Source organism: Battus philenor, unplaced genomic scaffold (genome assembly GCF_028537555.1).
Source record: "Battus philenor isolate CCGP_79_NKW_IND1 unplaced genomic scaffold, ilBatPhil1.0.hap1 SCAF_12, whole genome shotgun sequence".
NCBI lineage: Eukaryota > Metazoa > Arthropoda > Insecta > Lepidoptera > Papilionidae > Battus > Battus philenor.
The window spans coordinates 15,405,629-15,429,391 of record NW_027181674.1 but is presented as its reverse complement, the minus strand read 5'-3'; the positions used below and the strand labels follow the sequence as shown (position 1 = coordinate 15,429,391).

Below are 23,763 nucleotides of genomic sequence, written 5' to 3'. Positions count from 1 at the left end.
ACAGAGGTCCCCTCGAACCATTTAATCGGACATGAAAGGATTACTATGCACTAGATTTTGAAGATAGAAAATAGTAACTGCAGAGTGGTACACCAGCATTTGTTTGTCTTTTGTTCTGGATATAGTTTTTCAGACAGCACAGCTATTATGACAACGCATCAGAGCAACCGAATATTTGACTAGACAACGAAATATAATCGGTGGACCACCGCAAAGTATACATAAGAAAACAAACCGTTGGTTAGTGCATGTGTATGCTCATAGATGTGTTATTGACTTGATCTACTTTATAATAAAAAAAAAAAATAACAGAGGTCGTAACAAATGAACGCAATTCTTCATTTGATTCAAACCCCACAGTTGTGTTAGACGTAACTGACATCAATGACCTGTGATAGCATTTTTGCTCCATTTCGTGTGTATTTTTAAGAATATATTTTTTTTTCATTAAAAAAGAAATAAATGTAATTTGGTTTTGAGTATTACAAAAACTTTGTGTCACCTACCATATTAAAAATAATTTTTGAGATAAAATGAATACTGTTTATATTTATACCATGTATTTGAAAATTATAAGTTTTAAACCAGATTTTTGTTTTGTGCGCGTTAACTACCTGTTATTTATACTTCTGCTGTTTCCATATAGAAGTACTCTGAAGGAAATTGCCTCGTGTGATAAGCACTTATGCATACATTTTTTGTTGTGTACAATAAAGAATAATTACTTACCGATTCGTTAGTTGTTAACACATCTTCTGAATTTAATAGGGTAACCCAATGGTTTCCACGGTTACAGATTAACTAATGTTTTGGGGTCAAAATAATCACTTGTGTCATTTTCGAAAGCCAACAGGTTATAAGACGTCAAGTTGAAAGGCGTTTAATAGCACCAATATGTGGAATCAAATTATATAACTATCCTTAAAATAATATTAGTAATCATTTATGTTAAGGCGGTAATAACTTATTTAATAAGAATCGTTACAAGACTAAGAACAGAGAGAAAGAAATTCATTAAGTTTTTGCCAATTTACGAAGTTCTTCAAATATTTACAAGTTTCAAACACTGAAAAGACTTTCGGCTCAATAGAACTCTTGAAGAGTCGGAAAAGGCACGGGACTAAATGTAGGTACAAATAGGCGCAACTTCGCCTTATTTCTACTGTTCATTCGTATCAGTTTTCTTTTTTAACCTTATGTGTAATCACGAGTCGTAGCTGATATTGCACAATTATTAACGTTGGTTGCTAGTAAATTTTTTCAATAAAACTTTTTGGTAATGAAGAAAACATTAGCAATCACATGATTTGTCATAAACTTTTTATAAATTTTCATTTGGTTTTAATTTAGTATTTTAGTATTCAGTAGTATTGTAACTTTATTTATTTAATTACAAACATACAAACCAATTTATAACCTGTTAGACATTTTAGTTTTGTATAGAAGCATCCTTCCTGCTTGGCACTTTAAATTTTAATTATAAAACAGCAAAAAACAGTACCTGTGCAGTTTAGAGTGTTTGCAGCAGTGAAGAGTATTGTGTTATTTTCAGATTGCTAAAACCACCGCCATCCTGCTGTGTACTGTGGCACTTTAAGCACTAGGTAGATGACTTCAATATTTTCACCTGTTTTGAACATTTGTTACTCACTACTATCTTTCATTAAGCATGGAGTATGTGCAGCGGATGGTGGGCATGTTTATAAAACATAATCAGCATTATTAAATCTTTAAAAACTAATTTTGTTGATTGTCTGAGGCAAACATATATTTTTTTTTAATTTTGTAATATGAATCACTTCGTTATACTGTAGTTTGAAAAATCTGCTGTACTAGTAAAGCATGTTGTTTTTGGATTTTATTACATTTAACTAACCAAAGGTTGATGCATCTCACATGTATATGTGCATGTTCTATTGGTGCAGTTATTTTTGCATTTTAACTTTGCTAACTGTGCTTGAAAACTGGTGTGACATATGGCACACAATTGTTCAGTTAAGAGTGCAGCTGTTTGCATTTGCTTATGGCAAAAACTTGGGAGTTGTGGATTTTTCTTCTTCAGTAATTTATTAGCGCTGCATGGACTCAATCATTTATGTTTTTTTGCACCATATTTTAAATGGTTAAATGTTCCTTAAACATATTGGAATAGGCAAAATGGTTATACTTTTCCTTCTCAATCTGTTAGTGTTAAAATTTTATTTGGCTTATGCACATTAAAGTTAACAGGTGCTAAACTCATTAACTTTTTTGGTCACTTTCATTCTTTTGTATCTATTGTGCATAGAAAATATTACTGCAATTACCCACTATGATGTCATTTTTGATTTTTTTATTTTACATTTTAGCATTTGCAATTCTCTGAATACATTTTTATGCATTATTATACATTATAGGCCTTTTATGTACATACATTCTCTCTATATTTTCAGTTGATACTGTCTCTATGTACATTAAAGAGTTTAACTACACCGTCTCTTAGATATTATTTCATAAAATTTCATTTTCAGCGCATTCATGTGCATTTTTTATAATGTGTACTGAACCTCACAGGTGTAATTTCATAAAACCGTTCACAGCTGGCCTCCATTTGCATAAAAGGAATAGTGCTATCATATTTCAGGTGTTTAAGCCTTTTGATAAAGTTCGAGTTCGGGAGATAAAGTGATAAGTTAATATGTAGGAAGAAATCTCTTATCTATACATGTGTATATAGATAACTCCCATATCACCAAATGTTTTTAAGTTGAGCAAATGTAAATTATTCTTTTCCTATTTCAGGCTTTTTTTGGTTTTTGCATAAAATTGCCGTACTTTATTATAGTTACTTTGTGCATATTGACACTGGATGGATAGTTAGTTTTAGTGTTTTGACCTATTATCAAATACAAATTATTATTTTTTTAAATCAAATGCTAAGTATAGATTAACAATATAGGAAATACATATAAAGCCCTGATAACAGTGTAGTAATATTTAAATTGAAATATGTATTTTAGTTAAAAATATATTAACCAAAGAACAACCCGGTATTCATTCCCAGGCCCTTGCATTAAGACCTCGTTCAATGAGCGCGGCCGCCGGCGCTTGACCGTATTGTTTCATTTAACAAGTTGAGGCACATCTTCAATGTTATCACAATTTTATTCGAATATGCCTATCTAAATTCTTAGGCTAATGCGTACATTATTAGAAGTGTAAAAAATGTTTATAATACTTAGATACAATAAACCCCCTTTTTAAATATATTTTCATGTCGTCTCTTCTTTCTCGTCCTAAAATTGAAGGCTCTATACACCAGCAGCGGCGGCGGTGCTCGTGGACGTCGGGAAAAGTTTCCGAGAGTGTCTCTCATGAGATAAAAGTGACATTGTCGCGTCGGACGCGCGGCTTTTTGGACGTTCACATTGAGTACTGTGCGCGGGCGCTTCACAGTTTGTCATCAATTGGATATTGTGGGCGGTGCTGCAATTGCTTCGCATATATTTGTAGAAACGTCTGGCAGCGAAGCGTTATCGCGCGCGGTGCCCGTCGAGCAGGAAATGAGTTTGCATTAAAAAGAATTACATTTAGTGTTCACACACTACGTGCACGAGCGTCCAGATAACTTATCAACGTCTACAAGCGTTCGCTCGCGGCCCGTCCGCGCCGCCTCCCGGCCGGGGCGGTCCCGGCCGGGGCGGTCCTGTGGACATGTTCTTGTACTGGTAGCTAATGACGCGTGACGCGGTATGCCACGGGGGCAGAGCGCGCGGCATTTGCTCTAACTTCGCGCTCAAGTGGCAGTGTCCGAGTGGCCAGCGGGGACTACTTACAATTTCAATTAATTCTGATTACCACGTATCCACAGCACCTGCTCGAAGTGTTAGAGCGTTTGCCGTGCTTATATATATATGTATATATACTCACACGCGTACATATATATATATGCAATATGTATGTATACATATACACACATATATTTAGGTGAGAGGTCTCTATAGTTGTGAGCTAAGCTGATCCTCTTCAAACGGCACGTCAGTCAGCGAGGTCGACGCCGAGCGAGCGTGGCAGGTCGACGATACAACTAACGCATGCAACCTGCCAACGTGCTTAAACAAATTGACTTAAATCTGTTTGGCATCTTTCATAACCCATGCCGACATTAAAGTAAATAGCACAATCTTTGCATCTGTTGTGAAACCTGCAGATGCCTCTTTCATTGCGCTCGAGGTGTAAACAAAAAGTAAGCAATATTTCCACAGCAATAGCAAACTGTCGTCTCTCTAGTCATTTGCAACCTGGGCTCCGCGGGCCCATTGCAAGAGGAGGTTGTGAACGTGTCAGTTGAGGGCTGCGTAGAATTTTGAAGCGGCCTTATCAGCGCGTGCACCCAGACAAATGGCTATTGAATATTCATTCGCTTGTTGGTGTTAATTGTGTTTTTTATAATTTCCTCGTCACCCGGGTGATATTTTTTTTGGAGCGAGTACATAGTATAACGAATGGAGCTAAAAGGCGTTCTTCAGTCGAGCCGTGCGCGGCGTTAGAAGGAGTCATGTCTGCAACCAGATCCCAGTTGCTGCGCGAGCGCGCCGCGCCGAGCCTCCATGACAGGTGCGTGCTTCGGGCTCGGCTGGTGCTCGGTACCGGGGCTGCAACGCGACACGGGCCAAGCCTGCACAGCCCTTCAAAAATATCATAGCGGCTTATTGTTATTTGCCCTTCTGTCCAATGAGCCGGCGGTTTTCCCATTTGAACCAACGATTGTGAACACATTATATGCGCGATGTCGCATGGATCGGTAGCAAGTGGATACATCGGTGTAGTTGTTCGTCCTAATGGTCAATGAGTGGGCACGCCCACGCTCCCCGCTGTTGGGGCCCGCAAGGATCTCCGCCCCGCTGGAGTCCATCCTTGTCGAATTAACACAAGCTGTTTGAAATACTTATTATGTGTTTACTTTGTAACAATATTTACGATTTACTTCTGTACACGAACGTATTGTTATCATTTATATATATTTGTAGTGAGCACGTCGGTGTGTTAGAGTAAAGGCATGCAACTCACGATGCTGCTGTTTGAGCTGCGATCGTGTTGTCGCAATTGGTGTGCAAGCCGGATCACCCGCCGGCTGTGCGCTGCATGTCGTCCAGGTGTCGCCGCGCCCGCTTGTGGCCAAACGCGCCAGCGGACACGAGCGTGAGACGACGCACGAGCCGCCGCCGCACGCACCACATGACCGCTTATCGAGAGACTTCTTTTATCGGCGAGCGATGTATCGTCGTGTATTGCTCAATTTATCATCTGACGCGTCATGCGCAGGCGCCCGGGCCGCGCCCCGCCGCCGCGCGCTTCTCACTTCGTTGGCGGCGCGCACTTGTTCACAAAGTGTTCGGCGAGAGCGCGAGCTGCGTATTCCTGCTCGCGTCCCGCCCGCGTGCCGCTGCCCCGGCTTTTGAAAGAATCCGTGTCTCGACAATAGATATTGGTCTTTTTGTACGATAGTTCCGAGTGTCCGCGAGTCAAACACTAAGTAGATTTCCGCGGGGCGCTGCAGGTCGCCGCGGGGCGAGGCGCGGGAGAGCGCGCCGTGCCTGGGCGAGGGCGAGGGCGGCGCCATGCTGGGCGCGCAGCGGCGCGTCGCGCTCGACGTGCTGCTGGCCTGCTGGGGCCTCGGCACGTGGCTCGGCGTCAACGGACTGTTCGTGCAGTTGCCGCTTCTGGTGGAGCGGTTGCCGGAAGGATGGTCGTTGCCATCCAACATGGTGCTGGCGGTGCAGTTGGCGAACGTGGGTCTGGTGGCGTACGCGGCGCTGCGGCGTGCACTGCCCCGCGTGCCCGACGCGTTCTACATCTGCGCGCTGCTGGGCGTGGGCACGCTGGCGCTTGTGCTTAACGCCTTCCTGTACACGCGCACGGCGAATGTGGGCGGCGCCGAGCGTTCCGTGCCTTTCCTCGTGCTGACGTTCTGCGTGGCGCTGGTCGGTTGTACCAGCTCGGTACTCTTCTACCCCTACATGCGGCATTTCCGGGACGTGTATCTCGCGACCTTCTTGGTCGGCGAGGGCTTGAGCGGCTTCATCCCGAGCATCTTAGCCCTGGCGCAGGGCGTGGGCGGCGAGCCGGAGTGTGTACTCTCCGCGGACAATTCCACACTGGTGGCGGTGTACCCCGCGGCTCGGTTTGACACGACCGTGTTTTTGCTGCTACTGGGAGGGCTGTCGGCGTTGAGCCTGGGCGGGTTCGGATGCGCGCACGGGCTGCGCGCTTTTGACTCGGAGCGCGAGGCGCGCGTGGCCGTCGCGAAAGCGGAGGAGGCGGAGGCCCCGCGCGATTCGAGCGCCGTGTGGGCGGGCGTCATGGCGTTGATGCTGCTTTTGAATGCGCTGTCCAACGGCGTGCTGCCGTCTGTGCAGTCGTACTCGTGCATGCCGTACGGTGTGCGCGCCTACCACCTGGCGGCGGCGCTGGGCGCGATGGCCAACCCGACGGCGTGCCTCGCGGGCGTGTGGCTGCGGCCGGCCGCGCCGCGCCTGCTGGCCGCGCTGCTGGTGGCGGGCAGCGTGCCGCTCGCGTACCTACTGGCGACGGCGCTGCTCAGCCCCGCGCCACCGCTGCAAGCCTCGCCCGCCGGCGAGCCGCTCATGGTGAGTACGAGTGAGGAGCCACTGACCAGGTGACTGCATCGACGTAACTGCGTGCGTAATTATTTCAGCTGTAAAGACGTTGCGGGTGCTGCACAGGCCGCGCCGCACTGTCGTAGCGCCGTGGGTGTTGCTCACTTCGTGATAATATATTGAAAATATATTTGTTTAACGTGGTAGTAAGTTGGTCAATGTCGCGGGGAGCCGCTGGGTGCGGGCAACCTTAGACCGTTTATCGAGGCCTATGCTTTGCAGCGGTCATCTTTCGGGCGACGTGATGATGACGGTGAGCATGGCAGCGGAGAGCGATTCACTGATAAACTGATCGATGTACGAAAGCGACGAGTGTTGATATGAATTAAGAGAGAGCGCTGTGTGCAGGTGTTGTCGTGGGTGTTGGCGGTCGCGTGCGTGTCGTACGCGCGCATGTGGGTGTACGTGTGGGCGCGGCGCGGCGGCGCGCGCGGCATGCGGGCGTGCGGGGCCGTGGCGCAGGTGGGCTCGGCGCTGGGCTCGCTGCTGCTCTTCGCGCTCGTCAACTACACGCGCCTCTTCACGCAGCCACCCGCCTGCCCGTCGCTCCTGGCCACCTAACCGCAGCCGTCTCAGCCGCAGGCGCACTCCGAGCGATCCCTTCCGAGACTTCTGTTCCATTGCTGCACGAGTACTCCGCGCCATGCGGCTCCTGCGTTAAGCGTCGCAAATTTGTCCGCTCGCGGATTGGTAATCATTTGACGTTTGATCGTATTTCTGATGGTCAAAAACGAATCAAATGCAGTTATTGATCTAAGGATCTAGGTCTCTATAGGTCTAGTTTGTTGAGAAAATCTGCGTACAGGTCCGAGTAGTACTCTTTGGAAGAGTCGACGATAAGGCGGACGAGGGACTGCACAAGCAGCGTCTCGATGTTTGTCCGGTCGACCGGAAGGAGCGATCGGTCGCCTTTCGACAAACACAGTTCACCGGCAGACGCTTCAGTTGCCGTCAGTAAACAGTCCAAGGACCGCCACCAAAAGATATCACAATGATGATATGTGCAGATTTTCTCAACAAACTAGACCTTATTCACAATAACTGCATTCGATTCGTTCACAACTCGAAAATACGGCCATGTGTAACCATTTGACATCCAATCAGAGAGAAGAAAAATCTGACTTGGTTCATTCTTCTTTTCCTGTCCACAGCGTACTGCTTTGGAATACACTTCCACTCGGAATTAGAGAGAGAGAGTCGGCAAACCGGTACATGTTTAAAGAGAAGGATCGAGACGTATTCTCGTAATCGTATCACAGTCCGCGGGCCTGGTCGCCGCTGCGCGCGCGTCTGACCCCGGGCCTCGAGATTGATCTTTTGATGCGGTTTGATTGCGGGGCGTGGCCAGCTCGGCGGACAGTGTATATATTGCCTGTTGAATATTATTAATATTTCGTTAATATGTAAGGGTATTTTATTGTTGGATTTATTTATACGCGGGTCTTTTGTAGACAATAAATATTTATAAGTGGTCCAGTATGTATTTGCTAAATATTTATTAAGTTTGAATAGTATTATATGGCGGTGCTGTGATTAAACAAGTCGTAATTGTTATGTGTGTTCTTTATCCTGTCCCGCTGATCCCTGTACCCTGTACCTCCCCGGAGAGGGAACTAAAAACGATGTTGGGTTTAGCGAGCTGTCTCGGTGCGCATACCCAAAGTAATATTTAATTTCTGGTGTATTATGTCGATGACGAGGAGAATATTTGGGGTGGAAACCAGAGCCGACGTAACCCGGAATTATTTTCATCGCGCAATAAGAGCAAGAACACGCGTTTTGTTACAACATTTGTCGTCTCGATGCTCCGTGTGCATGCAGCACATACGCACACACACATGCACGTCGCCGGCGCGCAGTGCACTCGCTCGCGGCGGCAAGTCACGCGCGAGCCGGTACCAGGTAAGATATATGTCCCGGTGCAAGGCACGGCGCGGACGTGTTGCAGTGCGGGACTTTAGCTGCCGCACCGCACTTGGGAGGCGTCGTGTGACTGACCTCTAGCTGCTTCTCTAGGGCTTAATACAGGTATTAGCTGCCTGTGACCGCGGGTGTTCGCTTTCCGATGAGGAGAGGACACTAGAATACCCAATAGATAAATAATGATTTGTTGAGACAAAAATTCCTCGTACGTGTACAAAGTTACACACTAAACGAATAAATGACGCATGCGTTAGAATAAAACATGTTAATTTTTACTGTCTTAGTGCCTACTACACAGCACCTGAGCACATGGGTCGCGATAATAAACATTATTTTTTTCTTATTTTCGATAGGACTTCATGAAGGTTCCAAAAAGACCCGTTAGGACAAATCGTACAAAAGCTAGCTGTCAAAAGATTCCAAGTTTTTATGACCTTGTACATTAAGTGATGATGGAGAAACTAGACCTGGTCCAGCTGGTCGACTGATGCCGGCGTAGTGAAACATGTTGAGCTATTTCCTTAAGTAGAAGCCGATTCTGTCAAGAAAGCCGGCCAAAAAACTATATTTGCAAGAGGATCTAAATATTGGTTGAATGTACCGCTTGTATTAAAATTACCCCCCAGCAATATAGGAAACTCCTTACCACTGTGTTCAGTTACTCCTTTTTTAAACCCAAAAAAGATTATGTGCAACGTGTACGCACCACGACCAGGCGGACGAAGAAGCTAAAATCATGTCGCTATGAAAGTCATATAAAGAAAAAAAAAACCGCGCGTAATGTAAAAACGCTGAGAAAGAAAATATCAATATATATATATATATATATATATTGGAAGGCAGAAAGATAGTTTGGGAGACGTTAGGATAGGTAACGTTGAGAGTACTTTGGCTTTTACGAATAAGTAACCAATTCGCGGAAGATCAGCCTCTTTTAGGCGTCAACTGACCCAAACGCTATGTGCATATCGAATGACAATCTAGGCCGAGGTTTTATGTATTTTAGCAGACTCGTAATCCAGTAAAACAAAAAAAAATGAAAGCTCGTGCCGAGGTCCCAGAGCTGCCGTACGGAGCTACACTTGCGAAGACCTCTTACAACGTCTTTTGTACTCTGCCACCCGAACACGACACAATATTTTTGTGTGTTACGGATGGTAGGTTTTTTCGTGTGCAAAATTAAATGAACAATTTAATTTCAGAAATAAAAAGATTAATGAATGCAGCAGCTGAGAAGACGCTCGTATTTACCAAGGCCTGCTGCAAATAGTCCGCATAAACAAGTGGCGCGGGGCTAATGGCGCGCTCTAATGGCTCGCCAAACAGTCGGCCGCCGGCCTCGTTAGCTGTAATTGCTTTAATTAAAGGGCGGCTCCTGATTTTTTTCCGACTGAAGTGGCTCCAGTCGCGGGAGGCACACCGTCTGCGCTGCACATCTGCTCAGTACCTTAAGACTTGGCAACTGATTACGGCTAGCACTACTACACAGTCTCTGTTCTTGCTGGTTACATTAATTGGACAGGCGAAGAGGTCGCGAAGTACGCGCGGTTCAAACCGTCTCGGTCTACGGTGGCAGCATGCCTCTCTCCAGCCTCGTGCCCGCCTACTTCGCTTCGAAAAACGTCTATTTACTGACGGCTTTCCTCTGTTGGAGTCCAGGTTTATTGTTAAATGCATTTACATGTTTACAAGTTCATATTGCGAAGTTTTAAAACAAATATTTACGCAGCTAAATCTGTATTATAGAATTGATTAAAGAATAAAACACACCCGGCTACCAATATTGCGCGTATACTCTCCCGGTAAGGCTGGCATACGCAGTCGCACAGAGTGGGCGCCAATCGTATGAAAAAACTTGAAAGAGTGATAAAATATTGCTAATAAATTTGCGACGCACACTTGCTTCTGTATTCAAGAAGTTTGGTTCACGCTTACTTTCATTTTTCCTCGAGTATGGATGTAGTGGAGACCCGCTCCTTCTTCCTCTACTTCTTTCTGTCCTATCAGTGAGGGTCAGTTACTACCCGTCATCTCCATGATGTTATCCCTCTATCGCATTATTGGTTTTCTTTGTGGTTTTTTCTGTTTCTATGGTGCCAAACCAGCACACGATTGCGCAAGGAATTCTATTTTTTGTCAAAGCAATCATATGGGAACGAGTGGCTGACTCGAATTGTTGTAGGCCGATTTATATGATTTTGTTTCGATTTCTAAGCTACTTTTTTTTCTACTTTCATTGTGAATTTCCTCTCCATTGCCTTTGAGTTTTGATATGACTTCTTAAATGTTAACCCAAGTTTCTACTCGAATCTTGGAGCAGAAGCTTTATGTGTTAGCACAGGACGCATTAGACAAATATTCGAGTGCGTTCTGGTGGGCTGGAAGATTTGTCTTAAATACAAAATCAAGTTTAATATTTACTTAATATTTGATGCCCGAAATAAGAATAAGGCCAAGCCTTATTGTTTTGCCAAAGTACACTAGTGTAATGAGATGCACTGGTTTGTTTTGATGTTATGATTGCGTCATTACCGCGGTGGGGCTGCGCAGGCGAGCTGACGCGGCTGTGGCGCGGCTGCAGCGCGGCGCGGCTGCGCGTGCGCGCTGGGGCGGCGCCGGGGGCGGGCGGCGCGCTGCGTGAGGGCGTGCTGCTTGACGCCGACTGCCCGGCCGCTCAGCTGATTCTTGCCGAGGTACTTTTGCGTACACCCTAAACTCGCTCTGCTTGTTTGCGGTTAACTTGGCTCACAAATTAAAGCGACACATCTAAACCTCTTGAGCTCAGACAGGACTAGAAAGAGTTGCACCGACGTTCGTTGTGCGCCGCTTGTAAGGTGCTGTGGTTACGAGCGTCGAAATCATTTCAATTGAGCGACAGGTGAGCGTTGCCCGCAGGCGTCGGCCCGGCGCGCCTTCAACCCTCGCTACTCGTGGTTGGTGGTCGGCGCGGCGCTGAACGCGTCCCGGCTCGAGACTATGCTCGCTGAAGTCGCGGTGCTCCCGGACGCCGATGTGGTGTGGGCGTGGCCGGACGCGGCGGCGGACGTGTACCGCGTCAAGCAGGGCCAGCCACTTAAACTCACGCACCTCGCAGTGAGCGAAAACTCTACGCAGTCTCAGCTCGAAGACCTGTGGCGGCGCACCCCGGCGACGGCCATGCGGCGAAGGGACCTGGACAACGTCTATCTGCCCGCTGCCACCATAGTGAGTAGCTCGCCCGCCATTTGCTATGCTATCATTTAGTCAGAAATATCAATTCGATTGCAGTCATTTATTCGGCCACTGATAAACTTCTTGACTAATATTATCGATGTTAATTGTTTGTCAAGAATGTAGAGTAGTGTTGTAGTTATGTATTATTTAAAAAAGTAATCGGTAGAATTGATGAGTCCTCCCGTCGCGTCGCAGCCGCTTCTTGAATGTACAAATAATAAGCAAATACCGCACGCGCAGATCACGCACCCGCAACACTTCAGGAGCTGGTCGGACGTGAGCAGCCGCGCCGTGGACACCTTCCCCAAGCTCACCTACCCGCTGCTCATGCTCGCAGCCGAGGACCTGCACTTTCGGTGCGTGCTTTCTATAGCTACGAAATTATAGGCTACCGCCTGCTCACTGGTGGTGCAGGCTCTACAGAATGTGAAGCCTGGAGACCGTCCGTCGCAATCGGTTGCCAGCATTAACCGGCTCACGTCTCCGTCGCAGATACAACTTGCTGCAGGTTGACCTGTACGGCGAGGAACGCAACGGCTCGTTCAGCGGGCTGGCGGGCATGCTGCAGCGCGGGCAGCTGGAGATAGGCGTCACGTCCATGTTCATGCGCGCCGACCGCCTGCCCGTGCTGCACTACTGCTCCGAGACCGTCGAGCTGAGGTGCGGCCGGCGGCGGGCTGGCCGTGCGTGCACGTGCACGACAGACGCGTCGCGCGTAAGACGTTAGTCCGCGCTGCGTGCTCCGCTATAGCTCCGATAAACATTAACTAGCACCAATTTGAAAAAATGTTACTGAATATTTCTTGATATTGAACACGCTGCACTTTTGGTTGATACGGGTGGTTCCGTGGCCATCAGGGCAATAAAAAATTACAATGCAGTCGTAGGATCTAATTTGAGTAGGGATATAGATCTAGGAATCAAACGCGTTGCTTTCTTGGCTACTTTAATTTGGTTCATTTCTTGCTTGAACCAAAAACCCAACTTAGTCTTATGATGCACGCGGAGATTCTCGACGCCGCGAGGAAGCATCTCATTGTGTCTACCGTGGCGTCGTCCAGCAGCCCGTGTCGGAACCGTGCCGGTAGCGTATTGTACAGATATTGTTTTAGTTCCACGTGGTGAAAAAGTACAAGCGTTGAAAAGTGTAGCGCATCGTTATTTCACACCCAACGATTCTCGCCACCCAGAGATCAAGAGAACAAAGAAGGCGAACGATGTCTGGTACAATCCCTTCTCACACGTTGCGGTGGATCTTGCGGTAGCTCTGCTATTGTCGAATTACGGGCGACGTAACGCAAGTCCACCGCCGCCGTATCCGTTTTCGCCGCATCCGCAACAAAAATCAACAGTTTTCTCACTTCGCCATGTAGTTTTCTCTTAACTTTGCCGTGGGTGACATGGCTATTAGGCGAGTACGTTTACTACGTTAGGGCGGAAACAGTGCACACTCGCCCATCAGTGCAGTTGCTTTGGCGAGCGGCTGGAACGGAGCAAGGTGCCGTTCGCAGGGGCGCGTTCCTGTTCCGGCAGCCGGCGCAGTCCGCGGTGACGAACGTGTTCGTGCTGCCGTTCAGCCGCGGCGTGTGGGCGGCTGCGGCGGCCGCGGGAGCGGGCGCGGCGGCTGCGCTGGCAGTGCTAGCGGCGCTGGCGCGGCGCGCCGCTTGCTCGCGTGACCCCGACGTCGTCTTGACGCCTTCGGATTGCTGCATGTTCGTCATTGGCGCCATGTGCCAACAGGGTGAGATCCATGGCTGGTGCCGGACCACGCCCACGTACCACAGCCTTGTGCCGTTGCGACGGGGAAGTTTGTTGAATGCGTCCGCAGTGTGCAACAAGCACTAGTTACTCCCGTGGTTGTAGCTACAAACGATGCGCTTAGAACTGGTCGCAACCAAAAAGCAATAGGATTAGTCCACAGTTATAATTTTGCAACTAATTCTGGTCTACCAATGAAGCCATTTACATATTAAATGGAATAGTTATCCGGTATTTTATTATGATTTGTTTATCGCCTATGTTTTGGCGACAAAAAATGATATATTTTACATCGGTGCATGCAGTCTACAAAAGTAGAATTGACTTGATCTATGATCCAAATAGCGTAAAAACCTTTCCTGGACCCACCCGATAAGACTTTTTAGACCTCATGATGCGGATTTAAACTTGCGAAGTGTATTCCATGTGACTTCTGACGAAAAGACAATGCGGGATTTTAAGATTTTTAACGTCCATGCGTGTGTTGTGTCTTATAAACCAATCCAATAATCAAGATGCAAATGGCTCGGAATTGGTCACACGACGATAGAACTCATAGTCGTGCGTGTAAGGCGTACTGCCACTAAAGAATAAACAAACCCCTGAAATTGAACTTCCAGCACTTGAGCAATGCACATTCGCGTAGATCAGTCATAAATATATATCGTAAACCTTGTACGCAACGGGTGCTTGCTGCCAAGGTTCAGCGCTGTCGCCGCGTCGCTGGTCGCTGCGGCTGGTGATGTTCTGCGCGCTGCTGTCCTCGCTGTTCGTCTTCACCTCCTACTCGGCGAAGGTGGTCTCCATCTTGCAGGCGCCGAGTCGCGCGCTGCAGACCATCGACGACCTCACCGACTCGCCCATGGGCCTCGGCGTGCAGGACACCACGTACAAGAAAGTGTACTTCGCCGTACGTAGATCACGCGTTTTGTTTCCACTTGCCCTGAATCTTCCCACAGCTAATTAGATGTTTCCAACTGCACGAAGCGCGGCCCGATTTTCTTTCATCTAATTTATGATACAAGCCGTCCGACTTTCGCTTGTTGCAAACGGTTCTCTATATTATATATTATCGCACTATTAGGAGAGCAAAGAAGCGGCCACGCAGCGGCTGTACCGGCGCAAGCTGGCGCCGCTGGGCGACGCCGCCTACCTCAGCGAGGCCGAGGGCGTGGCCCGCATCCGCACGGGCCTCTTTGCGTTCCAGGTGCCACTTTATTCCTAGATTACGCCACCCTTTACATTGGCAAGCGCGAAACATTACTCGCTTAATCAGAAACAGCACTTTGCTTTGTCGAAGTCGTCAATAGCTGCATCACTTACTATTTTCGAATAAAAAACAAACAAGTTTGTGGCCATAGGAATGATGAGATATTCCGGCTGCACCAGCCAATGTCTAGAGGTGCCGCTCTGCAAATGAATGTCTATTGTAAAGCTACTGGCAACTTCCCGTCGTAAGAGATATTCGTGAACCGAGCCGGCTGTTTGCTAGGTGGAGGTGGCGGCGGGGTACGATATCATCAGCAAAACGTTCACCGAGCGCGAGAAGTGCGGCCTCAAGGAGATCCAGGCATTCAAACTGCCCATGGTGGCCGTGCCCATCCGCCGCCACTCCGGCTACCGCGACTTGCTGGCATCCAGGTAACTATGGCACACCATCTTGGAACGCGAATTAGATTCGTTAATATGAATTAGGCATGTCCATGTGCGGACAATATGGGAGAACAGGGGACTTGATCGCCTGCTTGAAGAGTCTGGCAGTGCGTCGGCGCACGGCTAACTATGCCCCGGCTGAAGCAGAGCCATTGTTGCACAGTAAGCTCCGTACTCTAGCAGATTTCGCCGCAGCCCGGAAGTGCATAGGCGCCTTTTTATTATGGTCCCCGTTATTAGGGACCTCCCGTACTCCCTCTATCGTTGTAGGGCAGGGTTTGATATTTTTTTAATGATTTTTTCATTTTCTTTGCCTGCCTTCTATGCCTGTACTCTTCTGTCATTCTTCGTATGATCTATCTTTCCTCTTCTCACATTTTATAACTTTCTATTATTCTTTTTCATATTAATTTTTATCCATTCATCGGCTCACTTCCTTCGCTTCGTCTCCTCGCACATCACAGAACCGGTTATATCACATTTCTTTACCCTAATTTATCTTTTTTTTGTGCTATTTAACTTTCTTATTTATTTTGTTAATTTATTATACATTATCACAATTTATCACAGTCACCAGTTTTTATTTTATTTACGTTACATTGTTTTGGGTTTTTATTATTTCTCCCTAGTTCTTTTTAGTTCTAGTTTTATTTTTTTTTCTCTTCCTCTAGTTTATTTGGTTGCTTAGCCGGCCTTTATCAGTTTTATTTTATTTTATTGCATCCTCCACTATCTTCCTACAGCCTTTGGGGAACGCTGGCCTATGGCGAGGGTCCTGTTGGATCACCAGAGGGTCCACCGCCATGACTTCTCTCAGTTCATCCAGTGCCCCTCGTATATACAGTTCAGGCACCTGAAGACTCAATGGTCAGGTGGGCTGCGAGTGCCCGCGTAAGGAAAGCGCACCCAAGTGTCACAACTGCGCCGCTCGTTATATTAAGCTACACACCGCGGACTGCATTGCACATAAGACTTCCCCATCCTGTCCAATAGTTCCCATTGTAAGGACGCTAGTGACTTCAAGGATCGATTATAGGTAAACGCACCCCAGCAAAGCAATCCAGGGCAATTTCGAGCGCTGTGAATGAGCGATCCTAGAAATCACTCGCCACCTCGTGGCCAGCGAGTATTGCATTGCTTTAGTGTCCCAGCCCCAGGTATGCTCAGCTAACTTTGTTAATAATAACCCAGGCATACAAGCCATACGAATCTTCCAATTCGCTACTCCCACAAGCAGGGTCACAGCGTGCATTTTTAATCTGCGATAATGTAGTAATTAATATACAATAATTGAGTGAAAGTCATAAATTATATTGTTTATATATGTATAAATTTTAGCTGTATTTACCCATAAGAAAAATTGTAAACAATAATAAAACGGTTACGTGACTCCCAGCTGAGTGAAGGAAGATCAAATAGCGGCATCACTGCGCTCAGCAAACGGGAAAAAATAAACGTAAACGAAACACTCCAGCTAAACAAATTAGGATTTATAAAAAAATGAACTAGTCGGTGTACCATCAGTGTAGTTTCAGTAAATGAAGGCAATCACTTGTGTGCGCGCACATCTCCAGGTGAAGACGGCGCGGAGCCCGCAGCTCGGGCCGCATTTGTATCAATAAAGTGATTGGGGTCAGAGTTTGGAAACAATTAAGAATTTGGGTACTAAAATGTAAAGTCAAACTTCAATCCACTTATATATAGAGACAGCGCAAGCCGCGGTTTCCACCCTTGAGGCCCAGTTCTGGAGCGTTTGCTGAACGACCTAGGAGTGATCGACGTTCCAGAGGCAGCCCTCGATTATTACTCTCAAGAAATATAGGCTACGTGAAGTTGTCCAAGTCAACGGGCATCCGCGACTAAAGAAGCCAGGGATAAGTTCTAGTCCACAGGCGCCCGCACTGAGATGAATTAAACAAATTTTCCCGGAAATGCATAATTCGATTGTAAGGTTGTCTGTATTGAGCGCGAGGGTGCGTGCGGCAGGTTGCGCTGGCAGCGCGAGGTGGGGCTGGTGTCTCGCGAGCGGCGCAAATGGATGGCGGCGGCACCGCGCTGCGCGTCGGGCGCGGCGGGCTTCAGCAGCGTGCGACTGCGCGACGTGCTGCCCGCTGCGCACGCGCTGCTTGCCGGCGCCGCCGCCGCGCTCGCGCTGCTGCTGACCGAGCACGCTGCCGCCCGCATCGCCCGCGCCGCCCGCGCCGCCCGCGCCGTGCGCACCGCAATAGACTAACGACTATCTTGATCTTTTTTTGGATATGAGTACAGTACAAATATCTTTTATAATTAATTTACGTCATTCTTCTGTACTTCAAGAAAAGAATACGTAAAGAGTCCAATCAAAGTCAATTTTGTTTCTTCCCCACGAAAAAAAAAATTATAAAAAGTTACTTGAGGTTCTGCACGCTCTTATTTTTTTTTAGTTCAGAAATAAATCAGTAGCGGCGGTCAGATTCTGCAGCTTTCATATATCACCAGTTAATTGTTGTAATATAGTAAAAGTTTCAAATTGTGTTAAACATATTTGTTTTATTTCCATCATTATTTCCAACATGTTTAAGTTCCATCATCAAGTATTTTCAAACGTCGTCCGCTACTGACCACAACTAAAGCGACTTAAGCATTTTTTTGAATAAAAACACATGGTTCCTCGTCACTGCACTTTATTGGAAAAAACCGCACAGCAGCGCAGCTGATGTGACTATGACTATCTAAAAACGGTAACCACGGGAGTAGTTTGGGATCTATCTAAAGAGCTACAAGGAGATACAGACGATTATGAAGATGGCGAGCAGAAGTACGATCAGCAGTGCCAGGTCCAGCAAGCGCGCCGCCGCCGCCCATGCGCCCACCGCACCGGCCGCACCCACGTCGTCGCCGCCCTGCGCCACAGTGCACTACGTCACGCACATCACGTCACCATAATTGATGAGTACGTCAAATATCGTGGTATTATTTCGTAGTAAATCAAATAATAGTGTGGAGCCGTTGGGGGCGTACCTCCGGCAAGAGGGTGCAGAGCGCGGAGGCGGCGGCCAGCGCTGAGCGCACGGCACGCGGCGGGGAGGCGCGCGCCGCCGCCACGCGTCTCACCAGCGCTGCGCAAGCCGCCGCCGCGCCGCCGCATGCGCACAGCGCGCCCAGCGCCACCAGGACGCGCGGGGACGTCGCCGCGCCCGGCAGCCGCACCAGCGCCGCCACCAGCCTGCGCAGGCAAAGCGCGAGAATATGATATCCACTGTTGTTGGACTGCGACGCGATCAAACGACGGGGACTACCAGAGCGCGGCGGAGAAGGAGGCGCAAGCGAAGAGCGGCGGGCGTTCCGCGGGTGGGAGGCACGTCGCGGCCAGCATGAGCATCGCGGCGGCGGCCAACACGGCGCCCGTGGCGAGCGCGTGCGCCGGCGCGCGCCTCCGCAGCCCCACCGCCCACCGCGCCACGCGCCGCTCGCCGCCGCCGCGCCGCCACGTCTCCTCCGAGCGCGACACCTTCGTCAGCTCCCACGCCCCGGACTCGAACATCATCGCATACTGCAACACGGCCGTAATGACTCTTTTGCACAAATGTATGCAATATAAATAAATATATGTAGCGAGCGTGCCAAGCTGGCCGGCTGCACGTCGTAGCCAATCTAGCGCGGCGGTGGCAGAACTGTTTAGGCACCAACGTAACGTAGTGTCGATATTGAATCGGAGTTACCTTGGCGTCGCTGATGGTCAAGTTGAGCTGATCGGAGTCATGGTCTCTGGAAGCGAACTTGAAGACGACGGTGTGCTCATCCCGCGGCCAGGCGTCGAGCTGCAGCGTGACGGGCGCGGAGAGGTCCAGGCGCGAGGTCCAGGAGACGCTGCCGTCGCTGGCGAGGCGCGCGCGCTCCCCGTCGGGGGAGGCGGCCCCGCGGGTGCCCGCACTCACCAGAACCACGTCGGGCAGCCACAGCCGCTCCGCCGGCACCAGCACGCTGTCGCAGCCCCACTCCGTCGAGTTCCACGTCAGCCGCGCGTCCTCCCAGCTCTGGGATTGTTTACGAGAGCGGAAAGTAAACTCATTTTCGCGAGTACTAAAACGTGAATGTTATCAGTTCCTAGTAGGTATTTGGGGCGATGTACGTGTGAAACCTATTTATTGTGAAATAATTTAATTCGAATAGTTTCTTTTATTCTTAGTGACGTGTCGTAATTCCAAAAAAGCTACTTTTCTTGCGCTTCGTATTCGAACTGTGTATGTGTAGTGGTCCACGATCGCGTCGCGGGGCCTCGCGGCACGGTCTAGTGAGTTTTGAGCCTCAGCCGTGCGGTGGGTTTGGCGTAAGTTTGCTGCTTCGTTGCACCGCTTTGGTGTGGCAGCCGCGCACACATCACAATCGCCACACCGCTAACAAGAGCACGGCAGCCACTTCGAGCAGCAACACCTCTCTATCGGGCAATCGTGATGTTGATGTAGACGCATCCGCGTGCGTACAATCCAATAGCGGTATTTTCAATTGACGTCCGGCAGCTCGACCCGTATCGATCAGGAAGGCCAGCATCCTTCAACGACAACGGCGGATATTGTGGCGTGTCCGTGTAACTATCTGAGAGATTTTACGTTTTGTAAATAAATCGTTACCGTCATACATAGGTGAACATTTAAAGGCGGCTGTGCGTCAGTGGTCGAAACTCAGTTTGCACGCTTGCAGACTTTGAGCGCGTATTTCCGTTTTTAAGTTCAACATGAATAGGCCTTGTTGGCAGCGATTTAAAGCTCATTTCCTGAGTATTTTGCCAGAAGGATCTTACTGACAATAATGACGAAGCGTCAGTGATTAAAATTTAAATCATGTGAAAATTGTTTGTATTTACTGCACGAACACAACGATAATTTTCTGTCCTCTAAAATTGTATTTTCCAACTTTTTTCCGGCATGCCCCACTTTGTAATATACATAAATTTTATATTAAAGCGAAAGGATTAAACTCGTGTCACAACAATCAAACTGTCCCTCTGTAGGCATGGGATCTACATTGGGAAACATTGTTCTAAAAATTTTTAGGTAATAATGAGTTTTTTGTAATTCACGTGTACAAACTTAAACATAAACAAATAATAAATAATCCCTTTCCGTCTGACGCGTATTTTACTACTGAAACAAATCGCATTTTTATTCTTTTATAATTTTTTTTTATAAATTGAGAGGAATGTGTCGCTGTACATTTTGTTTTATCGTTCCCGACCATTCGTATGCTGCGCAGCACGCGTGGCTGCGTGTGCGCGGGCATGCTGTTGGTTGTTGTTGCAAGGTCCCCCAGTTCCAACTCATGAAAACGTAAATAAGCAGTACGGGCAGTACGAGCCAGTAGACGCGGCGGGGGCGGGTGCCGGCGCACCGGCGACGGAGTAAGGGTTTTTTAATAAATCCTAATTTGTATCGCTAAAGTGTTTCGTTCGTGTTGTATTTTTTCCCGTTTGCTGAGCGCAGTGAAGCCGCTATTTGATCTTTCTTCACTCAGCTGCGAGCCTCGCCAGAGTTTTATCATTATTTACAATTTTTCTTATGGGCAAATACAGCTAAAATTTATACATATATAAACAGTATAATTCATGACTTTTACTAAATTATACATTAATTTCTACATTTCATTTCAAGTCGCTGCCCAAGCGCTACATACCGTTAAATGCCTTGAGGTTTAGAACAAGGTGCCTGGCCAACTCTTCGAAAGATTCCGCAGTAGATTTTTCCTTGAGGAGGTCCGGTAAGTTGAACGAAGGGTTCCCAGGTTTTTCGCAAAGAGGATATGGTTATGGTTGTCGTAGCGATTGTAGGGGAGGCCTATGCTTTGCAGTGGGTGTCAATCACCTGTAACGGTGCTGATAGAAAGCGCAGGGTTACCATCTGCAGGTCTGCCAGCAGGCGCACGGCGGAGGCGCGCTCGTCGACGGTGGCATGCCGCATGTCCAGGTGCAGCTCGACGTGAGTGCGCGCGGCCGGCGGCGCGCCGCGCTCGTACTCGGCCAGCAGCGCGTCCAGCTGCGCGCCCACCGCGCTCGCCGCGCCCGCCGCGCCCGCCGCGCCCGCCGCGCCACCGCGCGCGCCCCTGCCGCCTGCGCACGCACACGATCACTTATCGGCTGCCCACACTTGCCATGTTGTCGGTTGCACTCTTCTTGATGGAGATATATGCCACTGCGCGGTTGTAACATGACTTCACAACACAAAACAGCGCGTGCAGTGCAAGTAGACTCAATATATATTGATGTATATTATTTTCTACTTCCATTCAATTGTTTTCGTAGTGAGACGAATACGAGAATAACTAAATTATTAAAATGTTCAAGTTTATAAATCGGGTTTGGCCACTCTATAATGGCATCCCTGAATTTAAACAAAAAACTATAAAAGTTTCAAACTATCTCTAATCTGAAAACAGTTCGTAACAAATCCAATCAGGTTATTGCGTCACTTTAACAATCACCCTTAAACCAGCGCCAGCAGCGCAGTTATGAGTTACCTAGGAGCAGGACGAGAAACAGCGGCGCGACCACCCGGCACGCCATCGCGCGCAGACTGTGCCCGCCGGCGCCAGGGCTCGCGCGCTCCGAGCCGCTCTCACCCGGCGCCCCGCCGCGCTCCCGTCGCGCCCTCTTCTCTCTCTTCTCCGTGTACAACCATATTGTTAAGTTTGTATTGAATGTGCACTGCCCGCACTTGCGGTGAGCTCATCGGCTGATGAGAGATGTGTGTGGCCGTTGTGAGCGCACGGGGCGACGCCGCCGCGCCGCGGACTGCTCCTCGTGACAATAACACTTTTTCTTAACATTCGTTAATATTGCAAGACCGACTTGACTGTTGAGAAATGTTCAACGCGTATATTCATAACTTTCGGCGGGATCAGTGAACGCACCCTGTTAATTACGTCGGGTACAAGTGTTTAATAAAAAATTAAAGAAATTTTTATTTAAAAATCCATAACAACAGAGCGTCGCACATAAGCGCGTCGCCGCTGACGCGTGGGCGCGGCGGTATCGCGCGTCCGGCCGCCGGATAAGTCCTGCCCACGTCGCAACGCGCGCTGTTCGCGGCGATAACGCTTGTAGGAACTCTATTCTTTGTAGTGGCCACCAGCAGTATGTCTGTTTAGCTAATCTACGACCTTGTGATGTCAAATCAATTTGGTTGAAGAGTTGAAGTCAAAGGTACGAGAAATATTACGAATTGTACTTCTAGAAATAAAAGTCCTTAAATTGATTAGGAACTTTATTGTTAACCACAACCTATGCAACTGTCTTTGTAGACACGACCGGGCAAAAGCCTTGATCAGAATTAACATGTTACAAAATAATAAATCAACAAAAATTATTCGGAAAGAACAGAAGCCACACCTCGTTGCGTCCCCCACTCTCGCGGAGGAGAGGAGCGTCGTGCCATGACGTCGCTGCATACAAATATTAAAACGTACGGACCGCGCGGTGCTGCCGACACTTGTACATGACCAGCCGACGGGGCGAGCGCTTCGGCGCCGTGCGCAGAGAGGTGACACGGGTCGCTATCCCCTGCAGGCACGAGGGACTTTAGTGCTGACAGATATCCCAGTTTCACGAAGTTTTCCTTCACCGCATGTTGGGAGACATAATACACTCAAAGTGCGCGCTCACGGCCACCAATTAAAAACTCTTCGTCGTCGCAACGCTGGCACTATTATAACCTGTACTTCACTTGTTATACTGAATGCAGCACCGCGGCCCGCAGAGAGCTAGCTCGGCCACGTTGCGGCTCGTGCGCGAGGAGAGTACACCAGTCACCATTATCCACCGGCCTTACAATAAAATCGTTTCTAATTACAAAGTCAAGCTTACAGTGACCACTCGAAGATATTCTTTATGACGAAACATTGGTTTCTGTACTTTTTGTGTTAACTGAATTAAATTTAAATATTAAAGATCTTTCTTACTCGTAAAATATAAAAGATACGGTTATTAGCGGAGAATGAAAACTAATTTACAAAACTTCTAAGTAAATTAACGATAGCGCGGCGAAAGAGCGTCATCGCCATTGTACACTTTAAACTTTAAAGTCCGGCGCCGGTCGGAGCTTGCGGGTTGACGACCAGAGGCGATCGTACGCGGCTCAATATCTTTACTGCGCCGCGGATTCAAAATATTGTTATGGCGAAAGGCCGGCAGCTGAGTGAACACTCGCACTAGCGCGTTCCGTTCGAGCTCCCTTAGTACCAAAGCAACGCTAGGCCTGCGAATTGATTCAGGTTTCAGCAATACACATTAAACTGATATCAACATTGAGCCTATTTGTACACGACGCAAGGAGGCTGCGCCTGCAACGTGTTGATCAGTGATAGCGATAGGAATGTTTCAGGCAAAATTGTTTGCGAGTGGAAATGTATTAGACTGCGTACACTACAGACGTAATTCACCGACACCGTCGCGTGCCGGGGACGGAACTAGTCCGCAGCCGCTACGCTGTCGTCACCGGACCGTTGCGCCCGCACATGCACGACATAGCCGTGTACATGCGTGTATATAAGCGAATTTCGACTATTGAATGCGTCGTGAAAACGCGTA

The 23,763-nt window shown here is 48.2% G+C and overlaps 2 protein-coding genes across 2 annotated transcripts; one reads left to right on the top strand and one right to left on the bottom strand.

Annotated features, from left to right (window-relative positions):
• The first annotated feature begins 831 nt into the window (after positions 1–831).
• Positions 832–17,439, top strand: LOC137932927 (uncharacterized). The gene is made up of 13 exons (XM_068776617.1): positions 832–1,126; positions 5,540–6,629; positions 7,008–7,211; positions 7,465–7,609; positions 11,133–11,275; positions 11,478–11,786; positions 12,036–12,151; positions 12,288–12,455; positions 13,307–13,536; positions 14,255–14,463; positions 14,638–14,760; positions 15,046–15,194; positions 17,193–17,439. Coding segments are annotated over exons 1-13 (3,135 nt in total). The 5' UTR covers positions 832–1,124.
• Positions 17,440–17,802: 363 nt separating this feature from the next.
• LOC137932926 (neuronal acetylcholine receptor subunit alpha-5-like) lies at positions 17,803–23,701 on the bottom strand. Its single transcript, XM_068776616.1, has 8 exons — positions 23,672–23,701; positions 22,628–22,792; positions 21,696–21,837; positions 21,077–21,288; positions 18,908–19,222; positions 18,485–18,738; positions 18,207–18,411; positions 17,803–18,088 (listed from the first exon to the last, which is right to left on the bottom strand). Exons 1-8 carry the CDS (start codon positions 23,699–23,701, stop codon positions 17,963–17,965), a joined length of 1,449 nt encoding a protein of 482 aa, XP_068632717.1. The 3' UTR covers positions 17,803–17,962.
• Between the last annotated feature and the right edge of the window lie 62 nt (positions 23,702–23,763).

Excerpts from the sequence above, each read along its gene's own strand:
- LOC137932927 (XM_068776617.1), top strand. Across the intron at positions 12,456-13,306 it reads TCCGAGACCGTCGAGCTGAG|GGGCGCGTTCCTGTTCCGGC; the intron begins GTGCGGCCGGCG and ends TGCCGTTCGCAG. Across the intron at positions 13,537-14,254 it reads TGGCGCCATGTGCCAACAGG|GTTCAGCGCTGTCGCCGCGT; the intron begins GTGAGATCCATG and ends CTTGCTGCCAAG.
- LOC137932926 (XM_068776616.1), bottom strand. The coding sequence starts at position 23,701 with ATGTCGTGCATGTGCGGGCGCAACGGTCCG. Across the intron at positions 22,793-23,671 it reads TGTGCGGGCGCAACGGTCCG|GAAAACTTCGTGAAACTGGG; the intron begins GTGACGACAGCG and ends CATGCGGTGAAG. Across the intron at positions 18,089-18,206 it reads TCTGCACCCTCTTGCCGGAG|GGCGGCGACGACGTGGGTGC; the intron begins GTACGCCCCCAA and ends ACTGTGGCGCAG.